Here is a 19,885-nt window from a genome sequence, read left to right on the forward strand (position 1 = left end):
AATATTTGAGTTCAGCGAAGTCTCCCGAGTAAAACAGTACCCCCTATGTACAGGTTTTATCGTGTCTTGGAGAGTTACAGGGTCAAATATAGTGCTTGCGAATTAAATTATCTGCACTTTCTCCCTGTGTTGTCAGGCATGTCAATCAAATTTTAATTAATCAAATTACATAATTACGTTAAACGATTATTTAAATATACAACTATAATTTTAATATATATGCATTTATAGGTATTTAAATTCTACGTGTATACTAATGTAATCTTTTATATAATTATATGTATTTATCTATATATATATATATATATTTGCGGTTATTTGTATTTTATATATAGATAGGTATACATAGAATGTCATTCTAAGTGTATTTTGTTACCGATATATATATATATTAATAACAAAATACAGTTAGAATGAAATTACATATGCATATATAATTTATATTAAATTTTGTTTCAATATTTTAATTATTTATTTTATTATTTTATTTATGTATTATTTAAATTATACGTATTTATATATAATATATATATATGTACATCTATTATATATATAATATATATACATATTATATATATGTAACGTCATTCTAAGTGTATTTTAATATTAATATATATACTTATATTAATATTAAAACACACTTTGTATGATGTTACATATATATAATATGTATATATATTATATATATATAGATTGTATAAGTTAACATGTCTACAGAGCAAGGCATAAGGTAGTAGTGGGTAAACTGAAGTGATCTCTATGCTTCTACGTCTTGCTGAAAAGAAGACCATAAACTGCTCAAAGCATTGTAAAGTACTAACTCACTAACGTAATAGTAGTTTTCCAGTCATCCATCATCTCCTCATTATATTATTTTACTGGAGACAGACCTGAAAACCTTAGCACCTCCACACATTTCCAAGCAGGGTTGACAGAAACTCATAAGTAATACTAAATTAGTCTCACAATCTATCAAAGTAGTAGGTATCTAGTAGGTATCTAAAATCCAAGCAACGTTCATAACTTCCATACCTAATGCCTAATAAGTTTTTTTTTAAAAATATTGCCCCTTTGAATACAAGCACCTCTGTACTAACTGGGATTTGTAACCCTGCCTGTGGGTTCTGGGTTAGAAAATGTAGACTTGTAGAAAAAAGGTTACTAGAGGAAAATCAAACAGGACAATAGATTGGGACAAAGGGACAAGATGGATAAAATACTCCAAAAAATTATATTAAAAAATATTACAAAAATATATATATATACACTACAAGAAAATGTAGACGTGTATGACAAATAAAAAGTCTTTGTAACACAAAAACATACTGTTAATCACGTATAAATGTTCTGGATTACATAATGTTGAAAATCTCACAGTTGCAAAAATTGCAACAGGTCAAAACTAGATTTAGCAATAGCCAGTGAAGCAAGGAAACTGATAAATTACATCATCTTTTTTCAAGCAAAGATTACATGACCTGCTTTTGCTAACTTTTAATGAGGCCCCGGGGAACATGAAATGACTTGACGAAAATGAACAAAGAGGATGTGAGAACCCAGCAAATTAATATCTAGGCTTTGAGCTCCACTGAACGAGATGACAAAATTAGTTTGCTTTATTCTATTTATGAACTATTTGCCTTCCAGGTGTCTCCAATGGACTCTGATTAGAAAGGAATTTGTTAGACAAAATTAAAATTTATTTAATTTGTGTATAAAAATTACAATTTTATAATGGCAATGAAGCATGAAGTACAATTTATTTATAAAATATTTTACCAGGAAAGATACATTGAGATTTCTCTTGTTTTCAAGTATGTCCTGGGTCAATTAGAATCTGAATAGATAAATTGTATTTTCATGTTGTTTTAGTATGTGGCTTACTATAGCCTTACTCATACTGTTCACTTCATTGTTATGTCTGACATCAATTATATCAATGTCAAGTATATTAGTGGTTCTACCACTAGTCAGTCAGCTGCTTGCAGTGCAGCCTCATGCATTGGTGGCAAAACTTTGGAGATGTGACTCATGTGGCATAGTCTGAGTGAGAGGAACTATGTGGACACCGGGGATATGAGATTACACCCCCTTCACTTCCTTTATAGACCCTGCTCACACAGATAATGCTCAAGTAAAAAGTAGCATTTTTGTAAGGGGGGAAAGGAGGAAAAGAAGGAGAAAAGGGGAAGGAGGGAGTGAAAAGGGAAGGGAAAAAAAGAGAAAGAAAAAGAGAAAAGAAAGGAAAAAAGATTGGCCAGACACTCTATTAGTAAAATATAAAAAAAAAATTTGGCACATGCTCTCATTTGAAGCAAATAGAAGGGACCCTGTAGTCTCTTAATTCAAATGATTCCCCCTTTTCCCTCTTGTCCTGATTTTGTTTTGTGCCTTAGCAGTTTTCTTGAGGTAGTTGAATGAGGGGGAAGGGGTCAGAAGGAACACTGGATGATGAATGCCTCTTGAACTCGGCTACACCATTGAACCTCTTGAACTCGTCTTCAGACATTACAGTTTATGTTAGGGGTCTGTCTGCTGGCTGTTTTGGATCTTGGCGTCTTAATACATCTCTGCTTCATAGGTTTAATATCAGAAAAGAAATAGCTAAAGCTCTCTCAAATTATTTTTCAGACAACTATAGGATAGAGGTAGATAAAATTACATTATGGGCTGTGCATAAAGCCGTTACTAGAGGAGAGCTGATAAAAATTGCATCTTATAAGAAAACAAAAATATCAAGCTCTTTTTACACTCCAAAAATCCTTACGCAAATTAGAACAGTCACACAAATCTTCTCACTCTGACAAAAAAATCTAACTGAACTTAAAGATCTCCGGCTACAGATCCGAGAATTACATCCAGATCATATTGTATGGCAGACGCAATCCCGGAGATATTTCTGTGGGAGGGCAAATAGAATTGACGCACCATGAGCTAAATGCCTGAAGCCAAGATTACATACCAAACCAATAACAGCCATTAGAACATCCTCGGGCTCTTTGGTCTCCTCCTCAGATAAAATCTATAAAGAGTTCTGGAAATATTTTTCTAAATTATATAATCACACTCCTGATCACGGCGACGAGAAAGTGGAGAGAGATGCAATGATGGAGGATTTTTTGGGTTCTTGGAACCTTCCTAAAATCCCTTCCCATTTTGTGGATTCTTTAGAGGATATTAAAATAGCTATATTTTCAGTTAAAGTAGGGAAAGCACTGGGTTCTGACGGATTTAGTTCCATTGTTATTATTAAGGCTTTTTTGAAACTTCTTTTGCCCTATATGCAAGAGGTCTTTAATCTAACCCATCAGACTGGTAGCAGATTTGACTTTGACAAACATTATTTTAATCCTCCAAAAAGATAAAGATCCATCTCATGTTGAGAATTATAGACCTATATGTTAAATAAATGTAGACACAAAGATCCTAGCAAAAGTTTTAGCAACGCGCCTCTCTCCACTTCTCCCTACTTAGATCAGGTTGGTTTCATCTCAAAGAGACAACTATACGAGAACACTAGACGAGTTGTAGACCTGATATGGTTAGTTGAAACAGAGAAAATACCTTTGGTTCTCTTATCACTGGATGTCAAAAAGGCATTTTAAAGGGTTATATGGCCCTATCTTTTTCGACTACTCATTTTCTGGGGGTATCCAGTCTCTTTGATCACTAGGATCCACACTCTATATTCTAATCTAAGGGCACAGATACAACCTCCTGGATCACAGGCAGTTCCTTTTTGGACTCGTCAAGGCACTCTCTCGTCAAGGCACTCTCTCCCCAATTTCACTTGCGCTCTCATTGGAACCTCTTCTTCATAGTATGAGAGTAGATAGAACTATCCAGGGTGTTACAATAGGCTTAAAGATGTTTAAGGTTGCGCCTTATGTTGACAATGTTTTACTTTCCCTAACTCTGCTAACCCTGTCGAGTCACTTCTTTATTTCAATTATTAGATTACTTTGGAACACTAACCGGCTACAAAATAAATTACTCTAAATCCTGTGCTGTGCCCTTCCATATATCACAAGCTGAGATATATCTGCTACGATCAAAATTTGATCAGATTTTCGGCTCATCTTTTCAATAATTGGGTGTTAAGATTGGCTCTTCTTATGCAAATCTGTTTTTAGACAATTACAGGCCTCTCATTAACAGATTAAAGAAAGACTTGGAAGGACGGATCATAAACCCATTTCGTGGATTTGCAAAATCCATTGGATCAAAATGAATATTTTGCCTAGAATCTTATTTTTAGTTTAGGCATTGCCTCTCAAGATCACTAAGTGTGATTTAGATGACGTGCAGAAAACTATAGATGCGTATATCAGGCAAAATAAGCGTCATAGCTTATTCAGGAATCTTTTATATAGACCCAGGAATAAAGGAGGCTTAGGTCTTCCCAATTTGTATTTATCCAATAATGCTCTACAATTGTCTCAAGTAGTAATGTGGCACTCTAATCCATTAGATCATCGTTGGGTCAAGACATCTTGGAAATCCTTGTTGGAACCAAATACCATCTATAAATAACTTTAGACAGTGAATATATTTTTTTTTAACTTCATCAAAGAGAAGCACCAATCCCTCTGTTGTATAGATATAGATAGGTATCTCTTCCATGTCCTCCAAGCCAATGAAGTAGGTCTATTGCCTAGAATCCTGTTTTTATTTCAGGCGTTGCCATTAAAAATCACTAAGTGTGATTTAGATGGCCTGCAGAAAACTAGAGATGCGTTTATAGGGCAAAATAAGCATCATAGATTATCCAGGAATCTTTTATATAGACCAAGGAATAGAGGAGGCTTAGGCCTTCCAAATTTGCTTTTATACTATTATGCTGCACAATTGTCTCAAGTAGTGATGCGGCACTCAAATCCATTAGATCATCGTTGGGTCAAGATTGAAACTTATTTAATGACTCACGACTCACTATAATGTTATATGCGGCTTGATAAACCATCTAGAGTATCACGAAGAATGTCATGCCTCTCAATTTTAAACTCATTACATATCAGGGATTATTTAAATATTAAGTATAATCTCGCCAACAATCCCTCTCCACTTACTACAGTTTTACAGAACAGGCAGTTCACCCTGGGCAAGAGACTGCATTCTGAGATATCAACATCTATGGCTAGGTGGGAAGTGTCAGGAATCTTACCTGATGTGGAGTCCAGTATGCAGAGATATACGCTCACCCTTGCAAATAAACACAGACCAAGGTGACCAGATAAGGGACAAGGACAACTTAGATGAACACTTGGATAAAATAATTGATTAGCATGAAAATGGCATGCAATAAACTGATTGCTGACAAGAGGTGTAACATGTCCCATTAATGATCAGAAAACCTGAAAAATACATTCAGACTTGTTCTGCTTAACAAATTAATATGTATAATATAAAAGATTTATTCATTAATTATGCTTTTACTTGGAAAGTGAGGCACTAAAATCCTTTCTGAAGCTCAAAGAAGTTTAACTTATCTTAAATGTGTCCGCTACGTACTGCCAAGCTGTGCAGGCCTGTTTTAGAATTTAACCCCTTAAGGACACATGACATGTGTGACATGTCATGATTCCCTTTTATTCCACAAGTTTGGTCCTTAAGAGGTTAAGAAACACTACACTGCACACAGCACAGTTCACTACACAGTGCTTGACATGTGCACAGTCATTCGGCATGTGCTATAAACCCCACACAGACCTTTAATAAGACACAGACACCATCTTTTCTGTTGGAAATACGTAGTCCACAGCTTTATTTAATTAAAACATAAATTAACACATTGGGGTCATTGCTATATAATAATGATACTTTAATACAGTCCCCCTCCGTACATAAATGGCCACTCTCTAAGATGGCCATGCTATATTCCCATAGATCCTGCCCCCATAACCACATGTCTCAAAGCCTGCCCCCAAACATTAATAAAACATGCCTACTTTCTGGCCCTTTCAAGGCCCATTCCCCTAACTGCGTTGCTCCATGGGCTACAAGTACACTTGCAGAGCACACACTTGACAGGTGCACAGTCGGATTTGCCGGCATTTGCGCTCACCTTACCCAACCCCCATAAAGACACGGACACAGGTTATATTGTTGGAAGTATTAGTCCACAGCTTTATTAAATAATAAATAAAATAATTAAGGAATAACAAATGGGGTCATTGCCAACAGACCTTATTAAAGTTAACATCCCCCATGTACATAACATTCCCCTGGCAATGACCCCCCAATAATAACAATATATAACAATCCAAATAACATGTTAATACAGAAACTGGCCGCCCAATATGGCCACGTTTCCACCCGTTTAAATTGTAGGGGTGTACCGAGACACCGCTACCCAACATATCGATTGTAGGGGTGTACCAAGACACCATATCACTTGTACGGGTGTACCAAGACACCGCTACCCACCATATCAATTGTAGGGGTGTACCAAGACACCGTTACCCACCATATCCATTGTAGGGGTGTACCAAGACACCACCACACCCCCAGGTTCGGAGCCACCGACGAGCTCGAACCTACCAACCACGTGCAACACTGTCCAATCCACACGAAAACCACAGGATGCCCACTTTCTCCTCCATCTGCCCTCCGATTTAACCAGGCCATTCCCCGCCACAGCTCAGGACTTGACACCTTAAGCTCCTGAGCGACCCCCACCACCAGAAGAAGGCCTGTTGAATGCCTTCCGAAAGGCCCACTCTAAACAGACCGCCCTTTACAACCGGAACGTAACCCATCCACCTTGGAGTACCCAGGGAGCTTGCTTCACCATCCGATGTGTCTCCCCGTTACACCGCCCCCCACTTCCAATAAATACCGCCATCAATTGTTACGGATCTGTCTGCGACAACGAGCCACCACGACCAGGACCCTTGTATGTCTCCAATGTACCGAAGAACCATCTCGGGCCATACTACCACCACACCTGTGGCCAGTTTCCGTAGCCGGTCCACCACCCCCTGCCTCCACCTTACCAATTCCTCGTCGGGACCATGCCCTTATCCGTCCCGCCCTCGTGGAATATCCGAATGCCATGCACCGTACCCCACATCCCTTTCCCAAGATTTCTTCAACTAATGTCATGCCACTCACAAACCCCCAAGAAAAACCCACCACTCCAGCTCCACCACTTTCAGAGGGCAGCCCCGTTGCACCCCCTGACCTGTGCCACAGCTTTCTTCAGCGCCCTTCAGATGAGTGAGTGGTACATCTACCATGCCACCAGAACTAAAGTAATTAGCTATCAAACTTAGCACACAACCTCTTGTGTCCCAACCTTTAACCACGTAGACCGGCCGTAAACAGGACTTAACCGCACTGACTCCCACCTGCCTGAACGATTCCCTTGATCCTCCCTTAAAAAACCCAGGCAGGACGCCTCTGTCGCCGCCATCATCCGATAGGAATGGGCCCCAAAGTGCTCGGGATTCAAAACCCAACGTCGCCAGACCCCTTCGAACAAAACCCCTGCCGGAATCAAACTCGTGATGCATTTGCAAAAAACGGGCATACCCGTGCCCCGGCAAAGAATATAGCTGCCCCAAACCTCCTTTGCCAGTACATCTGTTCCTGTACAACCCACCGAATCCATACCTTAACCGACTAAAGTTTCGACAACCGAGTGTAGAACCCCCCAATACCAACCCAAAGGCAGACGGACGGGCCTTGGAGGCGGGAGCGCGGCCGGCGCCGGTCGGGCGCAGAGGCCCAACACAAAGAATGTGCCCCGCCACATGGCCGCGGGCGGGAAGGCGCAGAGAGCGGCTGCGTGCGGCTTGGCAGGACGGGGGCCGGGCAGGAAGGTGGAGCAGCAGCTGACCTGGCGTCCCGGTGAGTCCGCCCCTGGTGGCGATACTGAGGGGCAAGGGGGTGGAATACCGGGAAGCTGCTCGGGCAAGCGACCCCCTCCAATGGCAGGGGGGGTTCCGGACGGCAGGACAAGGAGGGGTCTGCCCCTGGAGGGCAATAGGCCCAGAGCAGAAGCATGGAGAGGAATGATGGCGCTGCAGGTGCAGGGTTTTTCCAGGCCTAGCAGAAAGGCGGGAGAGGTGATCCAAACCCCCCCAGGAGGGATGGAGTGTCTCAGGGGAAATCTAGGCGGATAGTATGAGGATGAGGACAATGGGCAGGGAGCAGCTACCAGGGACCATGGAGGGAGAGCAGGGCATGGAGACAAAGGAGAGCGGGAGCCCCCTGGGGGGCGCTTCCAGGGTCTGCAGGTTTGGAGCAATGACAGGTGGCGGGAAGAGAGGAGTGAGCAGTGCAGTGAAAGCGACAGGTGCAGCATCCAAGGAAGTCTGTGGTGGGCTGGAGAAGCAGAGAGGAGCCGACCTAGGAGCGCTGAGGAGATGAAGGGCGGGTAAGGCACCAAGTGACTAACCAGGTTATCTTCTCCTGGCAGGAGAAGTGTTTCAGCTGCGGCCGCGAGGCGGGGCCAGGCGGACTGGAGTGGTGTCGACGGGAGTCTCCGGAGACTGACAAGGTGGACGGAAAAACAGCACTCCATGGCCTTCTGAGGCTGGGGGACCCAGCGGCAAGTCAAGAATTGTATCACACACTGGGGATTCACCGGGTTGATTAACATCAATTTTAAAGCCATGGCAGGAGAAGGGGTTTCATCACAGTGGTTCCGAAGGGTATTGTTCCCATCGGGTGGAAGGGAGATAGAGAACGGGCCAGAGGGGGCGACAACATGCAGGGAAGGGGCGGATGAACCGGAGGAAGTTACACCAGTAACGGAGACGGCGGATGGGTCAAGGGGCAGTCACTAGTGGGCGGCGAGTTTAATGATGTGGCGCGGCAAAACGTGCGCGTGTCCTGCGCGGGGCCTTTGGGGGGTGTCAATTGAAGATAGGGGTAAGATATATTTGGAATGGTGACCGATTCCTCAGGAAGTGAAGAGTGTTCCGGAAATGGGAGAGTCAGGGTGTCATTGGGAGCGTCAAGAAAAGAACACCTAAGGCATGTAGAGTACTCGCTGGGGCTTCAGCCCCGCGTTTGCGGATCAGAGCAACGCCGGTGACTGGTGTCAGGACGTCGATGCTGCTGGCTACGGCACTAATTAGATAGGCACTAATTTGTTGGATGGGTTTGTTGGGGGCGGGCATATTCTGTTGCTACACATCTTATCGCACCCGAAAGGGGCATGGGGGAAGCAGGCATGGACGCGGACCGGTTCTGTACCTCAAGCATCATTCGGCCTTGCTGTCGAGTTGGTTCGGAGGAGCGGGACGCGTTTTGGTATTGGCGACCCTTCCATCTTTTGGGTTGCATATGTACAGGTGCCTATTGGTGAACTCTACTTGCCAAGGGGAGGTTCCATGTCAGGTTCCTAGGTTGGAAGTGGTTTCCGTTGGGCATGGGGGGGTAAAAGAGGATTCTGGAGAGGGTTCATTAGTACAGTGTCCGGGAGCTGGCTTGCTGTGCTGGGCCGGGCCATGGTGGACTTACATTACGGTCACGGGAGTCCTACTGCACATCCTTGCGGGGTGAGTAACTGTTTTGGTGGTAAGGGAGTGTTGATTGCCTAAGGGCGGTTGGAGGCGCTACGAGAGGCAAGGCGAAGGTTCACAGGTTCCAGGAGGTCATGCTGAGGAATTGTGGAGGCGCATAAGGCAGGCTCAAATCCACATGTGGGTTAGTTACGGGGTGGGTTTTTTTGCCGTCGCACTTGTGGAGCCTTTACGGGAGGCATTGAGTTGGTCACGGTTATCACTGGGGAACATGTGTTTCGGGCATACCTGGACGACAGATTGTGCGATTGTGCGAGGTGTGGTAGTGGGATGCAGGGAAGGTAAGTCATACCATTTGAAGCTGGCAATTTTTGAGTTATTGAGGAAAGTGTGAAGGGTGAAAAGTCGTACTGCACAGACAATACGGGAGGTCATGCGGTGAACCATCGAGCTGAGTCCTGGGTCTGGAGGTACGATGATTGCGGCACTTTATATCACTGTGCAGGTCGTTTTGCTATCGGTTGCGGGCACCACATGCCTGGTTGGTGGAAGGTAGGGGCTGACTCCTGGGTTTGTGTACAAGTGAATAGCTGCGAAGGGCGGCCTCCGGGGGCGCGGGAGGAAGGGCAGGCCGGTTGGGAGGCAATGTGGCAGATTGGGAAGCCAGGCTCGGAGGGTCGGTACTGTATCCTATGGCACCGGGTACGGGGTTGCCTTGGGAAGGCTTGGTCTATGAGATGTGGCGGTTGGTTGTCACTGGTGGGTCCCAGTCAAAGGTGGGGAGAAGGGTTACCTTGCGGTAGTTCCAGAGCCGCTGGTAAGTTCAACGTTAGCCACATCGGCAACGGACAGGAACAAGGCGGTTTGGCATTGAGGTTTGAACGGAACGATTAGGAAGTAGTGTGGGACAGTTGTCATGTACGTCAGGGATAGCTGGGCATGTGAAGGGTTGTGCATGGGTCGTGCCGGGCTACTGGTTTCCGTGGGAACATAACGCTGGGTGAGCGTGCAGAAGATAGTGTGTTTGTCTACTTTCGAGTTGAAGTTTGTTTTGGGGGCCTTCTTCTGGGCTTGGGGCAATTTGGGTCAGGGAGCTGGTGTGATCTATGAATTAAATAAACATTTATTGGAGGTCCCCTTGATCTATGAATTAAATAAACATTTATTGGAGGTCCCCTAGCCATCAATCATTTTTTTTATCCCACTCTTGATTAAATGGGAGATATAGCCCATATCATTACGTAAACTTCTTGTCCATCATGGCAAACAAAGCTGTTTATTCCTCCCCCTCCCCTCCCCACTCCAAAAAAAAAAAAATCACCTTTTCTCCATTCCATCCCCTTTTTTTGGCACCACAGATATAACTCTGAATAAAAAAATATGGCTTATCCATTGTCCAAGATTTGTTTTGTGATAAATCCATACAGCGTTTTTGAGTTACGGAATTTGTTTGCTCGCCGATTGCAGAAAATTCTAATGATTTGTAATTAGTTTGAATCTGAGTGCATAAGTCTAGAATGGTAGTATCTTACAGTAGTGTGAATTTTTTTTAAAAAAGATGTGCTTGGCCAAATAGAACGTTCAATAGTTTGAATTAAGGAAACCAGTTGCAATGTTACAACCACAATGGACTATGCCTTCCAATATGGTTCCATATAGGTTCAGATAATATTATGGCTTGGGACCTGATAGTTAATATTCTGGAACTCAGGTGGTAGATGCATATTGTTGAGAAAACCACGGGTAATTATCCCAGGTAATTGGGATCCCAGATGCAAACAGCTGAGTAAAAAGAAAACTGAAAAAAAAAAAAAATATATAGGGGTCAGGAACTGACCTGAAGAGTCTAGCCCAGGCTTCCCCAAATTTCGGCCCTCCAAACGTTGCTGAAGTACAACTCCTATTATTCTATAAATGAAATAGATAGGCTAAGAATCATGGGAGTTGTAGTTCAGCAACATCTGTAGGGCTGGAGTTTGGGGAAGCCTGGTCTAGTACAAAAATGACAGAAGATGATAGTGTTCAGAACTGGTTCAGGGTTAGAGGGACAACAAATTAAAAGTCTGTTAAACAAGATGATCTGATACAAGATGAACGGGGAAGAGTTTAGATGCAAGGATGTAGGAGGAGTTCAAAATAAAGGCTGTAATTCAGACATAGGGGCACCAAAATGGGGTTTAAGTGGAGCTTGTTAATAATTTGACTTGTGACCACACCTATGACCCCAGGGACAGCTATGGTGCTTTTCTAAAGTTAAAGCCTATAATGAATCCTAATTCATATGTTTCCTCATTTTGGAATATATATATATATATAAACACAATGTCTTGATGGAGAGCACTCACAGGACTCCAGAATATTTCAAAAGTGCTTTTTATTTCAGAAATCAATGTTCAAATACAAAGTGTCAACACAATCAATGTTCAAATACAAAGTGTCAACATTTACACTTTGTATTTGAACATTGATTGCTGCAATAAAAAGCACCTTTGAAATATTCTGGAGTCCTGCGAGTGCTCTCCATCAAGACATTGTATACAAGGGCCGGAGATTGCACTGAGGCATAAACAGTGAGTGCAGGACACTTGGAAGTGTATATATATATATAATTCATAGCATGTGAAACCTATAGGACTGATAATAATTTACTGCTTGTCATGTGATTTGTAGCTTGATATAATTTTACCCATTCTGTTTAGTGCCGTCTCATGTTGAAAAAAGTTGATACAACTTTAAACAAGTTATCAGTTTCACTAAAAACAATGCTTTAGATTAAATCAATTTAGCTCTATTAGTTTCCTTAGGACAAACCTTTCCTCTTCTAAGCCTCATTAAAAGTTGAGAAGTTTTTCTGCTGGGACTATGAGTTTGCTAAAAGAGATGATGTAATCATTTGGGCTTCTTGATTAAAGGGTTCTAAGTTTTGTTCTATTACATCAATTAAATTGTCTTCTACATTCCTACATTTCAGAGTAAATAAAAAAAATATATATCTGAAAAAAATAACTGGAGTGCCATTTCACTATAAAACACAAAGACCATTGTCCAGACTCACGTTGGATACCAAGACTAGAGGACACTTCCAAGATGCAAGCACTTTGTCTAGTGTAAATCATTTTGATATGTACCTTTTCCCATTGCGGGGTTGGGGGAGGGGAAGAAGGGGGAATTTTGGGTATTAATATCATCAACCATGTTAAGCATAGAGGAACATTATTTTTTTTTTTATAGTAATTACCCATGAGATGTCATATAACACATCCCCATACCTTATATAATGACCAGAATGTGAGATGCAAAAAGGGCATGATCCACTGATTATAGGTGTGGATGTCCAAAGCAATACAATATACCACTACTGCCCTGCATTCAGCATGGAAACACTGACTTATCACTTTTAGCCATGGAAGGCGCACATTAGCTGAATGAAAGAGACTTATCTCACTTTGTAATTGTGATCAATACTCTTAGGATACGTGAAGCCCTACAAAGCTGTGAGTACTATATTATATTAAGTTAACAATGACCTTGATCTAAAATTTTTGAGTAAGCTTTGCAAATTATATAATAATTTGAAAATATTTTAATATTCAATATTTTGATATATTGATATATTTTTCATAGTTTGATATATATTTGATATATTGAATTATCAATAGTTTGGAAAAAAAAAAAAAAAGCTTATCCAAAAACATCAAAGTAAAGCCAATATCTAGAAATGGTGACAGTAATAACATTATTTTGTTTGTCACAAACAGGAATCATTGAAAAATTCTCAAGCTATAAATAAGAGAAAATTGACAGCTTCTTTTAGATTCAGATTTTACTTTTAAATAGCCTGCGACCATATCCTCTATTGATTTAGTTGAATGGGACATTTTTTTTTTCAATATAAATTAAAAAAATAGAATAAATAAAATCCCTACAATTGTAAATATGCAAGAAATAATCTTTTGAGTAAAATACCTACAATTGTAAATATACAAGAAATAATCTTTTGAGTGGTGTTTAGGAATAATGCACCACTTGTTAGTTTGTATTTTAACCCCTTCCCTGCCAAGCACTTTTCAATTGAAATAAATATAAGCATAACATTTATTTGAAGCAAGGGATGCACAGCTAACCTATAACATATCACAACATAACAATTTTGTGTATAGATTGCTTTGCAGACAAACTTAAAAATGTTAAATATGTACAATTACGCAATTGTTATATTTTATTATTCATTCATTATTTATAAAATAAATTGGGAAATGAAAAGCTTTAGACAGTCTACGGTGTCCTTTATCTTACAATATTTCACACAGTGAAAGTGAGTCTGAAATGTTACCAAAAAAGCAAAAAATGCTATTTTTCTCACTTACAGTAAGTGTGACAAAAATGTATATAAAACTGGTAAAAAACCTTGCTTATAGGTATTTGTAAGAAAACTGAAGGCATTATTAACAGTAGACATTAAAATGGCAACAAAATGCAAAACCAATGTCTGCATGGGAGCATATTGGGCAGACTAGATGGGCCAAATGGTTCTTATCTGCCGTCACATGCTATGTTTCTATGTTAATGCATGTAAATACAGTTATATCATATATTTCTAAAATAAAGGTATCGAAAAAATAACAATCTTTATCAATCTCTGGACTGCTAATGTAATGTTGACAGGTAATTTGTACAGTGCATTTACTCCTCCCCGTCCATGACCGTAACAGTGGTATCACCCAGTGACACTTCCTGTACTAATTAAAAGCAGGGGGTGAGCTGACATTTTCACCAACTTTAAATTCATTATATCAGTGTCTAGTGACTTCTGGCAGAGATATATGTTCCTCGACAGGCTGGTAATCATAACTAGAGTATACATGAGGGTGAATGAGGCTTTATGGGTTAGATTTTACACTGCAAAACACATGAAAATTAAAACGTTTATATTATTAGTGCCACACAAATTGGTGCCATACAAAGGAAAGTTTCCCATGTTCTCTGGTTATGGGGTCTTGTGATGAATGACAAGTTGTGCCATATCTCACATATTCACCAAGCAAGTCAATAGTAGAAAAGCTTACAAGTAGGGAACAGATAAAATGTGCTATTCACATAGTAAATACAGCAGAACAAACCGAAATATGTAAATCTTCATGTTGTGATATCCACATAATGCCTTTTGCTCTTTCATCCCTGTTGGTCTTTTTGACAGCGATGAAATGTTACAGTTAAAAGTAATTTGTTGTTTTTGCCTCATTACTGTTATAATGTTGAGAGCGTACTTGTTTTTTATACTGAGTCTTTCAAATGTGCTTTTTTTAAAATGTAATTGAAAAATACTTTTGAGTTGTTTTCACTTGATCCTAAAGGAATGCTATTTAAAGTTTAAGTTAAATAGAAGATGTATTAGCCATGCAAAATATAATAATTCTGGCCTCTTGTGTCTAGCCGCCTAGTTTCAGCCAATGTTTTAGACACAGATACCTAGTCTGAATCTATTACACCATAAAAATAGTGATGTGATATTGTAGCTTGATTTTACTTGTAAAATGTGTGCAGTTACTTCATATACCATGTCAAAATTATACCTTCTCTGTTACTTGAATTGCTTGTTAATACTGTCGTGGTATCGCAAGTCTGTATGTAATCGCATGCACAGCAAAAATAAAGAATTATAAAAAAATAAAAAAATATATATATATAAAATAGTAATTCTGGATTTTTTGCATATCATTTTAACTTCACTCCTGGTGCCATTAAGCGGAAGTAACTTTTCTTTTCATATTAGCCTCTACAAGCAATATCAACTTTAAAATTGAAATAAACAGTCAAATTTAAATAAATGGATTGTCTCCAATGCTTCATATATACTTTACAATTAAAATATAATTTTAAATTCTCATTATTAAATCTAAAAAAAAAAAAAAATCATCTTTCAAACTATAATCTATAATATACCATATTTAGACATCTCTACAATCTTTTCCATTTCTGGACTAACCAATAACAAACTCTGAACCGTTATATTCTTAACCCTACTTTAAAGTACAAACTATAAGCCACTACCCAAAAAAACTTTGTTGTATTAAAATGATGTTTATGAAACATCATATAATAATAATAATAATAATAATAATAATAATAAAAATAATAATAATAATTTGCGATTTGTATAGCGCTTTTCTCCCTGTGAGACTCAAATCACTTTACAAATATACAAACATAAAGACATAAAAGTTAGGAGTTTCTGATGGTCAGATGAGCAGACTGAATGCCTGATGGAAGAGGTGGGTCTTTAGCTTTTTAATAAAAAGTCTGTAAGGACAGTGCTTCTCTGATTGCGCTCGGTAAAGAGTTCCAGAAGGTAGGCGCAGCGTGACTAAATGCCCTGGAACCTGGGTCTGTCTTTATTCTTGGCACTGACAGGAGGGATTTGCTGGCTGACCGAAGTGAACGGGATGGAATGTAGGCTGTCAGGTGCTCTTTCAGGTACTGTGGGCCTTGGTTGTTTAAGGTTTTGAAGGTTAGCAGGCCAATTTTAGTAGTCAGTAGTCTGGCTGCTGCATTTTGTACAGTCTGAAGGCGATGGAGTTCTTTTTCTGGGAGGCCCAAGTAAAGTACGTTGCAGTAATCTAGTCAAAAGGATATAACTGCATGGATTAATGTTGGCATCTCATCCGGTTGAATTAAGTGTTGTATCCTGGCTATGTTTTTCAGATAAAAGTAGGCAGATTTTATCACGGAGGAAATCTGCTGTTTAAATGATAGTCCAGAGTCAATCAACACTCCAAGGTTTTGTACCTTTGATGAACTAATGAGTTCAGAGCCTCCAAGGTCCAGGTCAGTTGGGTGATAATGGGATATTTTTGTTGCTCAGGGTCCCCTCACCAATAGTAACTCTGTTTTGTCTGGGTTCACTTTAAGACAACTAGCATTAATCCAATCTATTAGGTCTGCTAAGCAACTGTTGATGCGGCATGTTGTGTGTCATCAGTGTAACAATGATACCTTAGGCCATGTCGCCTAATGATGTCCCCCAGTGGTAGCAAGTAAATTGTGAATAGCATGGGAGACAAGATGAATCTTTGTGGATGTTATTGCTAATTTTACTAGATGCCATTGCTAATTATGTAAAACTCAAAGCAACACATAAAACACATTTACTACATTATGATTCTTAGAAAAGGTCTTAGTAATTAACAGTAATGTTAAGGACCTTTTACCAAATGTGTTTTCTAGCAGGGTTATTGACTAAAGTGATATTTGCTAGGAATACAAATTTAAGGACAAAATAACTAAACCAGAAGGATAGCTGACTTGGAGAATTTTTGCAGTACGGGCTATTTTGGCCTTAAATTTTAAATTCACTTTGGATTCACTTTGATTTCTTGATACTTTTGTGAATAACCCTATATAAAATGGTATTCCGTTGATTGTTTTCTACAAAAGGGATACAAGCTTAGATGATATATATATGCACAAAATCCACTATCAATAGTGCATTATAAGCTCTAGTACTGGGATCAGAGCTCTTGGGATCTATAATTTTATAATGTGTTAGCTTGTTTATAACTGTACTGGACAGCACTTTATAAGTGAAAACACCGATCCATTATAAAGAGTACATAAACATCTAGGGGAGAGTAGTGGAAATATGCAAATGTGTAGCATTGATTAATGTAAGAAGATACACTTATAATAATTTAATTGGGATAGAAATTTCTTTGAACAAGTGACAGACTAAGACAATAAAACAGCACAGCTCTGCTAATGGATTGTAAACAAAGAATGAAATGTATACTTTGAGATGCCAGTTCAAACAATGTCTGTTGCAATGTTATATTCATAACATGGAAACTTAACTTTTTTTTTTTTAAAATGTTTATCAAATGAGGTAAATTATAAAATAAATCTGTTTTATTTATGTATATATTTTGCACTTATGTATTTGAACAAATAAGTGGTAACAAGTGTAATTTGCAATTAGTGGTTATTTTTTGAGAGGATTCAGTTTTGAAGGAAGGAAAGACCTTATTATAGCAACTGTCAAAATTATTTGGATGCCGTTTGTGGTTTAGTCTTAGTTGTTGTTTTTTCATTTTTGTAAAAATTTATAAATCCGTGAATCCTGGAGATCCTGCTTGTGGGATTGTGTGCATATGTGGAAATGCAGCTTGTGGGGTTGTGTATCTGGGTGTAGACTGCTTGTGTGGTTGTGTATATCGGGTAGGCTGCTTGTGTGGTTGCGGGTTTGGAGAGAATAATGTTTGTAGGGTTGTAGGGGAGTGGCTGTTGTGTGATTGTATGTGTTGGTAGGTATTTTTGCAGTGTAATATGTGTGTGCATGTAAATAGTATGGGTGTGCAGTGTGTGTTGTTGAGAATGGAAGCAGTAGAGGGGGCTCAAGAAAGATTGGAGCTTAGCACAAGGCACCCCATTTTTAAAATACATAAACTCAATGTGTATGATTTATGCATTAAACAAGGTATAAATCCAATTCCTATCAATTTCTCTATTAATTTATACCAAGAGCAATGCCTGGCATGTTTATTGCTGTCTTTGGGACTGTTATACAGATTTATTTAAACCCTTCCAGATACAGATTTAAAACTAAATTGAAGACGAGCCAAGAAAAAATATAATTGAACAGTTCAAGATAGAATAAAATAATAACACATATTATAATATTTTTATGTTTTCTTTAGGTTATTCCTCAATAATGGACTGTGAAAATAATACATCAGTGACAGAATTCATGCTCTTGGGAATACCTCTGTCCTATCAAATTCAGACAGTTCTCTTTGTTGTCCTTGCTTTGTCTTATGTGGTAAGCTTAGTTGGAAATACAACAATAGTTGTGGTTTGTTTGGCTGATGGACAGCTTCATACCCCCATGTATTTCTTTCTCAGCAACCTAGCCTTGCTTGATATCAGCTTTACCACTGCTATTATCCCCAAAGTTCTTTTCAACCTAATCAGCGGAAGTAAAACAATATCATATCATGGATGCCTTGCACAGTCTTATGTGTATTTTCTCTTGGGAACCACAGAGTTCCTGCTCCTGGCTATCATGTCTTTTGACCGGTACGTGGCTATATGTCATCCCTTACGTTATGGGACAATAATGAGTCCAAAGCTTTGCCTGCTGCTGATTGTGTTTTCCTGGCTTGGTGGCTTCTTGGACACAATTGCACAAACTGTCCTTACGTTCCGCCTACCATTTTGTGGCTCGAATGTCATTAACCACTACTTTTGTGATGTAGCTCCTTTGCTGAAGCTGGCAAGTGCAGACACATATACCATAGGGATGCTTGACGTTATACTGGCTTCATCTCTGGTTTTGGGATCATTGTTCTTCTCCTTAGTTTCATATGGATGCATCATCTCAGCTATTGTAAAAATGTCTTCATCTGCTGGACGAAAGAAAACCTTTTCCACCTGTGCTGCGCACCTTACGGTTGTGTTTATTGTCTACGGTAGCTGTATCTTCATGTGTGTACGTCCATCCAAGAACTCCAAAATAGATTCCACCAAAATTGTTGCACTTGTTAACAGCATCTTGACCCCACTTCTTAATCCATTGATCTATAGTTTCAGGAACAAATCTTTTAAAAATGCTCTTAGACGCATGATAGAGACTAGATACGCGGTAGACAATCAAAAAGGAAAGACATTTACATATCCGGACATCAAGGAAAGAAGTGGATAATGCTCAGAAATGTTTATGATTGGAAAAAAGATTATTCTGATTGTCAACCACCTTAATAAATGATGTTGCTTATCCAGCCTAGTTATATTTGCGTTCATGTATGTGTAGATAGTATTGTTTTGTCATGTCACATTTTATTTATTACAGTCAAGTGATATACTATAGCATTATAATAACACATCTTGTTGTTACCAAAATTCCTATAGCCACAAAAACATTTAGGACATTTAGGACTTTTTATATGCTACCAGCTAGAAGACAATATTCACCTCAATCAAAATGGGGAAAAATAAAACAAATTAGCGCATTTCTATTTTGCTAGGTTGCAATAATAGATATTCTTTCCATGGTATCATAAATGTGGTCTACAACGATAACTGGAAATTATAATAGGATTTTAATCAGTTCATTCTGATATATCATTACTGAATTTTCGTGTATATAACTAGAAAAGGCAAATATAGTCATGGTTTAAAAACCACCTGTTTTAGATTTATTTTCAAGTGATGTGCATTTGTATGATATTTAAATTCTACACTGTATTTAAATTCACAAATATTGTTAGCTATTTAGGCTTGCAAATAAATTACTTGTGTAGATATATGTGATATATAATTATTTTCTTGAGCAGTGTATTATGTGTACCTTGAAGGGACACTCACGGCTCCATCTAATCTTCATCACAATGAAGTTATGATGGTGCGAGGAAGTCCACAGT

General features: G+C 39.2%; 1 protein-coding gene across 1 annotated transcript; it reads left to right on the forward strand.

The window, feature by feature from the left end:
* The first annotated feature begins 18,177 nt into the window (after positions 1 to 18,177).
* LOC134612124 (olfactory receptor 6E1-like) lies at positions 18,178 to 19,167 on the forward strand. Its single transcript, XM_063456501.1, has one exon. The coding sequence runs from the start codon at positions 18,178 to 18,180 to the stop codon at positions 19,165 to 19,167; it is 990 nt and encodes a 329-aa protein (XP_063312571.1).
* The last annotated feature ends 718 nt before the right edge of the window (positions 19,168 to 19,885 follow it).

Source organism: Pelobates fuscus, chromosome 5 (assembly GCF_036172605.1).
Source record: "Pelobates fuscus isolate aPelFus1 chromosome 5, aPelFus1.pri, whole genome shotgun sequence".
Taxonomy (NCBI): Eukaryota; Metazoa; Chordata; class Amphibia; order Anura; family Pelobatidae; genus Pelobates; species Pelobates fuscus.

Bases quoted from the DNA above. Each gene is read 5' to 3' on its own strand.
- LOC134612124 (XM_063456501.1), top strand. From the start codon at position 18,178: ATGGACTGTGAAAATAATACATCAGTGACAGAATTCATGCTCTTGGGA.